The sequence below is a fragment of the Nelumbo nucifera genome, chromosome 7, assembly GCF_055504915.1.
Source record: "Nelumbo nucifera cultivar China Antique chromosome 7, China Antique-T2T, whole genome shotgun sequence".
Taxonomy (NCBI): Eukaryota; Viridiplantae; Streptophyta; class Magnoliopsida; order Proteales; family Nelumbonaceae; genus Nelumbo; species Nelumbo nucifera.
In genome coordinates this window covers 14,402,377-14,412,892 of record NC_142655.1, presented here as the reverse complement: position 1 = coordinate 14,412,892, position 10,516 = coordinate 14,402,377, and the positions used below count along the sequence as shown (strand labels likewise).

Below are 10,516 nucleotides of genomic sequence, written 5' to 3'. Positions count from 1 at the left end.
TCTAGATACAAGTGTGAAACTTCCCCAAAGTCAAAACATACTTGTAGATTCCAATTCTTTCAAAAATGATTTGCGGCAACTTTTGCAAATAAACAACTTTATAGAAATTGATACAACCTCAGTTGCTTAAGCACGTGTCTCTTACAGAATACCACTGAAGATAGAAACCAAGCATGACCTCCCACATTTTGGACTAGAGCTCCTTCCAAAGCAAAATGACCCAACAGAGTGGCAAAAACTTTATATGAACAATTACCTGTGAATCGTGATTGCAGTTTGACAAAAATAAAATAAAATAAAAGTCTCTCAAAGGTGTGGGAAGTAAACCAAACAGTTCTGATAATTAAGATAACCATGGTTTTCAAAGGATGGATCAGGCATCCATGTGATTTGATTAACCCTGGGTTTCAGAGGATGAACTGATTGTAAGTGTTTCAAATTCATAATGACAATAAGAATAATTAAAAAAAATCTCAATGCTTATCGTATGTATGTTCACTGTTTCTGTATCAAATATACAATTCGACTTGGAATTGAGGAAGTGATCCCTAATGGAATCCATTAAGAAATGAAACACATATAATCAATAAAAAGTTTATACAAGACTCACCCACCCAAGCATGACTACAAAAATAAGAATGGAAAACAAAAAGAAAAACAGTGTTATCGTTATCTAAATTACAGAGTAGGAAAGTAAGAAACTTCAGAGTTCAGGCTGCTTGTTCCAAAACAAAACCAAACCGTGGATCCCTCACGCCATTAAAACCTCCTCTATCAAGTACGTTGAACAACATGCTCGCCTTACCCTTCGCCTTGGCGCTACCATCTTTCGCAACTTCTGCAATTCCATCCAAAACTCCTGTACCCATCTCCCGAATGTCCTCCACAACCTTCTCCCCTCCACACTGAACCAGATTCAACAACGCCGAAACCGCGTTCTCCCTCACTCTAACCGTCGAACCCGTCGTCGGATCCAATAAATCCACCAAAATCCCCACTCCCGACAGCTTCCGAAAGGCATCCCCACTCTCGAAACACCCGGCCACCTGCGCAATCACCGCCGTAGCATCCTCGACAACCCCAATCCGGCCGTCCTTCACCACAAGCGAGAAAAGGGCAGGAACTGCACCCAATTCAACCATGGTAGCACGGTTGAGCGGGTAAAGCGAGATACCAAAGAGGGCTTTAAGGGCGTCCTTGATCGACCTCGCAGGTGAATTGGAGTTCCGAATGATGTCGACAAGGGCGAAGATGATATCCCGCTTGGCGCCAATAATGGGTCGATACTCATCAACGACGAGAAGGCTGTAAAGGGTCGCGGCGGCAGTTTGGACGGTGGCAGGGGTCGAAGTGGAGAGGCGGAGAACGTGGGAAAGCGCATCGAGAAGGCCGCGAGTGGACATGAGAACATCGCGGTTGGAGATGGAGATGTTAAGAAGAGTAGCCAACGCGTTTTCCTGGGCGACGGTGGAGGAGGAATAGAGGGTTTCGGTGAGGTAAGGAATGGCGCCAGCTTCTGCTATGAAGGAACGGCTATCCGGGTCGTGCTTGGAGATGAGACGAAGCTCGCATATCGCCTCGGTTTGGGTTTGTTCTGAAACGGAACTCAGCCTCTGCACCAGAGACCTTGCCGTTCGCCTCTTCACCTCCATCTGAGTAAAACACCGGCCTGAGATGATCTCCTTCTTTCTCTCTGTGTTTGGAGGTGGATTAAGTAGTGTTTGAAAAGGAAGCAAAATTTCAACGCTCCTGTAGGTTCGAACACAGAGGATAATGTCGTAAAGGAGGTGAGATCGCTTGCGTGGGCCTCCATTGAAAAGGAAAGAGAGGCGGAAAAAAATTTAAAAAAAAAATTGAGACTTTCGGTGCAGAAGCAGAATAGAAAGACGCCACACGGTAGGAGAGACTGAGACGTCGTGTTCTTTTCTTCATCAATCTTCAATCGTCCCCAATCGACCTTAAATTCAAATTTACGAAAATGACATTCCGCCAACTGTTCCGGTTGGGCGTGGACCGACCCGAAATGTCACTTCCGATGAGTTATCCAATCCAACCCGAACCATATAATTAGCCTATATCTAGCCATTCTATAAAGTCTACATGCGTTTCGATGCTGAATGCTGCAATGTGTCAAAAGGGTCGGGTCTGGTTCGGGACAAGGTGCATCAGTCCCGTTCCGGTTATTAATCGAAAAGTAGGAATGATCAAAAACCAAATCAATTATTAATTCTGGTTATTGATCGAATGGGTCGGGTCTGGTTCGGAACAGGATGTATCAATTCTGGTAATTGATCGAATAATATGAAGGACCCGAAACCAAATCAATATTGGGTCTGACCCATTATACATGATACATTTTGTTATATAATTACCAATGATGATGTCGATTTAGAACTTTATTTTGACAATACAATTTCAATACAACTGAAGATAAAATATGTTGATGAAATATACTTTTAATTATATTCATGTTATGTATTATTTATGAAATTTACTCTTTTAGAAAGTATCGATATGTATAGTGTCGGGAGTTTTTCAATACGCCTTTATAGAAGTTGTATCGGGTCAGATTATGGTTCAAAAGTAGATGGGACTTAAATCGATTCCTCTAAACTGATTTTGAAAAAAATAAATAAATAAAATATTTAAAATAACATTAACATAAACTAGTACATCTTTTATCGATACTTTGAATCTTGCTTTTAGATATAAAATACAAATAAATTAAGAGATCTTCATATATCAACTATTCAATTGGTTCGGGTCTAAATGGTTTAAAATAAGAACCGACCCTGACCCAATTATTCATCTGCACAAATCACATAACCAAATCATTATAATAGATTCTGATGAAGGAAGATTTGGCCAGACCTCGTAATCACTCAACACGTGGCAAAGGCAAACAGCTCGGCACAACAGCGCACCCAGGGCGCAAGCACCAAAGGGAGGAAACCAGCAGTCCGAACTCCCCACCAGCAATCCGAACAAGGAGCCCGAACTCCCTACTAGGAGCCTGAACTCCCTACGAGGAGCCCGATCTCGCTACTAAGAGCCCGATCTCCCTACTAAGAGCCTGAACTCCCTACGAGGAGCCCGAACTCCCTACTAGGAGCCCGAAACTCCCTACGAGGAGCCCGAACTCTCCCTTAGGCCCCGAGCCACACAAGGAAATGACCCGAACTGGCCCACCTCATGGCAGTTTGGGACACTCCCCTATCCGAACTCAAGACTTCACCTCGCTCGCCACTCCAACACTTCGCCTCCAGGACATCGAACTGAACAAACGTACCATACCTGACACTGAGGAGGTCCGTATCCAAGGGCGGCGCACCTGACTGACTTGGGATCTGACGCTTGACAGCCGCACTTCAACAGTCACCTGCCACCACCACCTGCCACCATCATCGCCAGTTGCAGAGACGGCTCCAACAAAAGGGAGTAGTGGCGGTTCTGTCCAATAGAGGGGATGACACCCGAACTGGCAGGAGCGCAGAGGTAATCATACCCGACCTGACAGAAGCTTAGGAGTGAGTGCACGAGGTGGCTATAAAAGGCTCCCTACCCCCCAAGAACAAGGTACGTGAACTTTGCGCCATCTGGTTTTATCTTACCTAAGAATTCTAACTTGAGCTTCGGAGCATTCGTACCGGGTTTCTCCCGGAGCTTCCTCATCTTCTCTGTTTCAGGCTCCCTGTAGCTCCGTTCAGAGGCAAGGTCGTTGACAGCTAGGACCAGCCGGATTGCGCACCATCAATTGGCGCCGTCTGTGGGAATACACTTCTAAAAGCCTCCCTCTAAACTCTCATAACCTCTTTTCTCCAAAAACCCCAACACTCATGGCTTCTTCCAGCAACGCCAGACGTGGCACGGAGACAAACACCACCGGAGAACAACTTCAAGTCCCCGTGGTGTGCATCGAACAGTTCACCATCCCCCTTTCGGTGGATGGGATCCCCAGCTTGAATGCGCCACAAGCAGTGGCGCCCGTAAAACCTTCTTGCCATGAGCATCCCCTTTCCTCTCCCTATCGAGACAACCTTTACTGAACCAACTGTCGTCCCCCTGGCAACCAGCCAAAACTGGTTGGACGACCAGATGCAATGCATGCGGGCAATGCAAGCCCAAATGCAACAATTCCAACAACACCAGCTCCAGCAGCACCAAGTACTGCACAACATCTCCCAGTATCACTATCAATAGCAGTTCCCCCAACTGTCGCCGAACCAACCACTACTTCCACCTCGGCACCCTGCTCCGAAGCTGGTTAAGGCCTCCCCACAGGATGGACGCCCCCACCAGGGAAAAGCCTCTCGGCCCCAAAACCCCCCTAACAGCCAGGCCTCGTCCCCAGGCCGAAGAGAGAGAAAAATCACCCCCGCCTCGCAGCTCGCAGGCGGGTCAGGAACCTCGCCCGCAAGGTTAGCACCTCGGCGCTCTAGGCCCGAGTTCCCGCTCACGGAAAACCGATTCAGCGCCCTGACAGCAAACTACCAGCATTTCGGGCCCATCGAACTCGGCAACACAGAGGCAAGCAGCGCCAGTACCAGGCCCACTCAACAACGAAGGCGCCGGCGAAGTCGTCGAACTGCCACCCGTGTCCTACCCGAGCTCAGAGGTAAGGAAGAGACGAGCTTGGACGAGGTAAAAGCTACCCCGATTCTCTCAGTTCCTTCCCCCCTCGCATCAGAACTCCTGGCGGTCCCCATGCCCAGAGATTTCAAGCTCCCACCTTTGGACAAGTATGATGGGTCATTCGACCCCAACGACCACGTTGATGCTTTCCAGTCCCAAATGCACCTCGCCAGGGCCAGTGAATCGTAAATGTGCATGGCCTTCACCACCACCTTCAGGGGGTAGCCCGCACTTGGTACAGGAACCTGGCCCTCGGGTCGATAAGATGCTGGGCCCAGTTCGTGCAGGTCTTCACCGCACACTTTGTCACCAGCAAGCGGTGTCACAGAACAGAGGAAAGCATCTTCGGAGTAGTCCAGAGAAAAGGAGAATCCATCCGGGGCTACATCAAGCGGTTTAATGAAGCGTGCTTACAGATACCGCGGTTAGACCCCGCAGTGCAACTCGCGGCGGCCAAGAGAGGAGTAACGCACAAAGAGTTCAAATGGCACATGGTAGCTAACCAGCCCGCAACCGTGGCCGAATTCCTCAAGCTCGCGGATAAGTTCATGAGAACAGAGGAAGAAATCAACCAACGGACCGAAAGCGGGAACAAGAAAAGAAAGAGGGAAGGCGAGCCCTCCAACCCAGTCGATAGAAAAAACCCGGCCCGGGAGCCGAAGCCGAACCAGTCATTTCGAGCTCCCTTAGCAGTTCGGACAGATTACACGCTGTTAAACACGAGGCGGACCGAGATCTTAATGACGATCAAGGACGCCCCATACGTAAAGTGGCCACCTCGCCTAAAGGGAAATCCGAACGAGAGAAATAAAAATTTGTACTATAGTTTCCATAGAGACCACAATCATAGTACCGAACAGTGTAATAATCTCCAGGACGAGATAGAGGAACTCATCCGTCGCGGATACTTAAGGAATTTTGTACAGTATGATAATAATAATAACAATAAGGCAGGACGGCAAGGGGAGCACGGAAAGGATGCCCCCGAATCTAGCAACAGACCAGCTGAACCGTTGCACCGACAGCCTCCGGAAGAGAGGCCAGTTCGGGGAACCATCCATGTAATTGTGGGAGGTTCGGTGGTAGCAGGGTGTACTTCGGCAGCGGCCCAGACGTTAGTTCGCGAAGCAGCCCAAGAGGAACAGAACCCCCCAAAGAGACCAAAGACTGAAGAGCCGATCTTCTTCACGGAAGACGATGCGCGAGGGGTCCACTACCCCCACGATGACACGCTTGTCATTAAACTAAGGATCAGCGACTTCGAGGTCAGGCGTGTACTCGTGGATTCGGGCAGCTCAGCGGACATCCTCTTCAAGTCAGCATTTGACCAGTTACAGTTACAGAAGAGCGAGCTGAAGCCCGCGAACACTCCTCTGGTGGGTTTCAGCGGAGAGGAAGTTAGGCCCCTCGGAAAAATAACAGTACCTGTGGAAGTCGGCACATGGCCTTGTGTGGTCAGACTCAACCATGATTTCCTGGTGGTCGCGACCCCTTCCCCATACAATGCCATAATAGGGCGGCCAATTATGCATATCCTACGGGCAGTGGTCTCCACATACTATTTGGCAATGAAGTTCCCTACAGACTTCGGTGTGGGGGTAGCGAGGGGCGACCAGCTCGAGTCCTGCAAGTGGATATGGCACTAATATCGAGCTCGGGGTACGTATTCCGGATCATCCACCGGCTTAGCTTGAAACCCCTTTGGTATGAATCCACCATTAGGTCGTCAAAGCTCGGCGAGGCGATGTACTCATCGATAGCCTTTTTCTTGGCATCTTCAATACCTTGAGAATAGATCTGCGTCCTCTCCCTAATGTCCTCCTGAAGGTATTCGACCTGATGCTGCAAATCCAGCCTCAGGTCCGCCATGTGCTTCACTACGACTCTCATGGATTCGGCATCTCTCTGAGACCTCGCCTGCCTGGCCTCTGCAGCACGAGCAGCCGCCTCAGCAGCTCGGGAAGTCGTCTCGGCAGCACGAAGAGCCTCTTCAGCAGCTCGCGCCTGCCTCGAGCTCCTTTCCACTTGGGCCGCCAAGGCGTGGATAGAAGAGTTCACCTACCAAAAAGAACGAGTGATCAAAAGAACGACAACAAGAAGGATAAAAGCAAAAGAGCTCGATAAAAAGTCTGACTTACCACCATGGCATGAGTAACAGCACGGCAGGCCACCTGGTGCAGAGGGAGATCAGTTCACGTCGCGACCTCCTCGGGGAAAATGGCCTCCTTACTCTTTTGAAGAGCGTAGGTCAGCAACAGCACACTCCTGAATTCCCCTGGGACCCCCGAGCCCGAGGGCCCAGCTCGTGTATGAGCAGACCCATAGTAAGCAGGAGCACCAGAGTAGGTGGGAGCCCCCGTGTAAGTAGTCTCAGCATACGGGCCCCCTGCCGCTTCTTGCATTGGAGGAGCCATCTCGGGCTCCCTGGGCGGATCCCCTGACGGGTAGTCCGGTACCTCGGGCTCCGCATCCCGGGGCAGCTCAGCGCGATTTTGCTTGGCGACTCGCTTCCTCCTCTTCATGCCTTGAAACAAGCGCCCACCACGAGTCCCTCCTGAGTCCATCACACCTGCAAAAAAGAGTTTGACATCAGAAAAAAGTCAGACAGAGCAAAATAGAACCTCCAAGTAAGGAACCTACCCGAACTCAGGCCGGCCGCAATGAGCTTGGCCTCCGTCAGATACTGTTGGCACTTTAGCCCAAGCCGCGCCCATTGCCGGAGGCCCTTCACCGTCTCTTTGTCAAGCGTAACACCGGAGTCAAGGGTGGCCACCCCCCACTCGGTCTGAAACGGCCACCCCAACACACTTCGCACCCCAAAGTAGTCTCGCTTCCACGTCGGGACCTTGTTAGGAAGATCATGTAAAAGCTTAAAACCCAGGCGAGGAGACGGGTAATACGCCCGCCTACGCCCGGGGAGGAGACCCGCTTGCTTCTTAAGCATTAAGATGGAAGAGAAGATCTCCAAGTCTAAAGGAAAGCCCTGTTCGCTAAATAGGGAGATTGTCCCCACCAAATTACGAATGGAGTTCGGGTGAAGCTGGCCGACCGTAACGCCGAAGTGATTCAAAACCTCGACAAGGAGGGGATGGAAAGGCAATCGCAGCCCCGCAGCGAGCTGCTCATGGAATATCACGATCTCATCAGGACCGTGTTCCCAAGGAAAGCTACCCGAAGGTATGAAATAAGCGTATTCCCCAGGCAAATTGTAATAGGTAATAAGGGATTGGAGCCCCTCAGGTGTCATGGTCGAGGGGCCAAACTTGTCTAACGTCCGACCCCGACGAGAGGTGGACGCCAAACTACCCGAGGCGACTCGACCTACGGGTTCGAGCTCTACCTTCGGCTCGCTAGGACTATCAGGGGATGCGAATCGGTTCGTAGAACCTGCATCTGACCCACTCGAAGAACCGTCTGAGCATTTCGAGCTAGACATCGAGGAGAGAAGGTGGATTCCAGGAAGGTACTCACCCGAAAAAAAAGCTTGAACAAGACTACGGGAACTTGAACGAGCGAAAACCTTGAAATGTGAACTGAAAGCCTGGGCGCGAGCTGAAACTTGGATGCGAGCTCAAGAGGCAGCACAGAAGTGACAAAGCGACTGGGGTCCCCCACTATTTATACCCACAGTGATCGAGAAGCAACAGCACAGATCAAAGCCAATCCGACGGCCCGCAGTCGCGCTGACCGCACGTCCCCTGAGACCGAGACGTGATTGGCGCACGTCTTTTTGAAACTAACAGAGCGCCGACGCACGTCTTTCTGAAACTGACAGAGCACCGGCGCACGTCTTTCTGAAACTGACAGAACGACAACGCACGTCTCCTCACATTAAAAGCGGCAGCGACACGTTTTCAAAATTTGAAAGGACGCCTGCTGTCACGTCTCCCAGCGACGCGCTTTTTTATTTTGAAATAAAGCGCGTGCAGTCAGGTCTGGCAGCATTTGTAGGCAGGTCAGCGCGTTTTCCGTCTTTTGGGCGCTCGAAGAAACTAACCCTGACAACGCACCTCACGCTATCAGTCAACCGAGATTCGAAGTACGGGACAAATCCACCTGCCACCTTGCGAACTCCCCGCGCCAAAGCAAGACCCTTAGCACAAGGAGTGGGGGGCAATTGATGAAGGAATATTTGGCCCGACCTCGTAATCACTCAACACATGGCAAAGGCAAACAGCTCGGCACAACAGCGCACCCAGGGCGCAAGCACCAAAGGGAGGAAACCAGCAGTCTGAACTCCCCACCAGCAATCCGAACAAGGAGCCCGAACTCCCTACGAGGAGCTCAAACTCCCTACTAGGAGCCTGAACTCCCTACGAGGAGCCCGATCTCCCTACTAAGAGCCTGATCTCCCTACTAAGAGCCCGAACTCCCTACGAGGAGCCCGAACTCCCTACTAGGAGCCCGAAACTCCCTACGAGGAGCCCGAACTCTCCCTTAGGCCCCGAGCCACACAAGGCAATGACCCGAACTGGCCCGCCTCATGGCAGTTCGGGACAGTCCCCTATCCGAACTCAAGACTTCACCTCGCTCGCCACTCCAGCACTTCGCCTCCAGGACACCAAACTGAACAAACGTACCATACCTGACACCGAGGAGGTCCGTATCCAAGGGCGGCGCACCTGACTGACTTGGGATCTGACGCTTGACAGCCGCACTTCAACGGTCACTTGCCACCGCCACCTGCCACCGTCATCGCCAGTCGCAGAGACGGCTCCGACAAAAGGGAGCAGTGGCGGTTCTGTCCAGCAGAGGGGATGACACCCGAACTGGCAGGAGCCCAGAGGTAATCATACCCGACCTGACAGAAGCTTAGGAGTGAGTGCACGAGGTGGCTATAAAAGGCTCCCTACCCCCCAAGAACAAGGTACGTGAACTTTGCGCCATCTGGTTTTATCTTGCCTAAGAATTCTAACTTGAGCTTCGGAGCATTCGTACCGGGTTCCCCCTGGAGCTTCCTCATCTTCTCTGTTTCAAGCTCCCTATAGCTCCGTTCAAAGGCATGATCGTTGACAGCTAGGACCAGCCGGATTGCACACCATCATATTCGATCGGCGTCATTGGATCGGGTCTTATACCAAGCTAATAATCCACTTGAATCCGAGTTGAAAACTAATTTGAGTTGCCCAATTTTAACCCCATGGTGTCTGGTTAGTGTGGGTTTACCGCTTAACCCGACCCATTACCATCCCTAATTTATAGGTTCTTTGGACTGGTGTGATCGAATCCGGATCTCTTTCCAATACGTTTCAATATGATCTGAGTCGTAGATCAGATGCATGGTGGGTCTCAGTCTTATCATGTGTCCTGATCTTGTGATGGGTCCCACACATGATGTGTGCATACCCATCATGTCCCAAGAATCGTGTTGGAAGAGATTTTGTTGGCAGGAGATCTGGGACTCGACGTAGTCTGGTTGTCTTTTGACTCCAGATGACTAAGCAAAGATTTCAAGGCTTAAATTGTATTTTTCTTCAAGGATCATGGACATGCTGTGGGTTAATGAATATTTTTTTACACGTGGCAGATGAGTGGGTTACGCAAGCATTCCTTGCTGCTTTCGTGACCTGATTTCCAGTTGACATATTCAGCTTAGGGGGTGTGACAGTTCTAGACTGTCCGTCCAGGTTGACCTGGACAAGGATGGGCTGGACATGGGCCTGATCTGGCCTGAACCCACCATAAGGCCGGTCGAGACTAGGCCAGCATTGGACTAGGTCAACTTATATGGGCTGATTTAATACAGTGCACAAGGTTTGGTACAAGGAAAAGGTAGGGAAATTACCTATACGAGGTTTTGTATAAGGAACCTTGTACAAGTTTCCTTATACAAAACCTATAGGTTTCTTCCTTCATTTTCCTGTCTCTTTATATCGACCAACTT

At 50.4% G+C, this 10,516-nt stretch overlaps 1 protein-coding gene across 1 annotated transcript; it reads right to left on the bottom strand.

The window, feature by feature from the left end:
* Positions 1–461: 461 nt before the first annotated feature.
* Positions 462–1,936, bottom strand: LOC104611354 (ARM repeat superfamily protein). The gene has a single exon (XM_010278373.3). It carries the CDS (start codon positions 1,650–1,652, stop codon positions 711–713), a length of 942 nt encoding a protein of 313 aa, XP_010276675.1. The 5' UTR covers positions 1,653–1,936; the 3' UTR covers positions 462–710.
* Positions 1,937–10,516: the final 8,580 nt, after the last annotated feature.

Coding starts and splice junctions, on each gene's coding strand:
- LOC104611354 (XM_010278373.3), bottom strand. CDS start 1,652: ATGGAGGTGAAGAGGCGAACGGCAAGGTCTCTGGTGCAGAGGCTGAGT.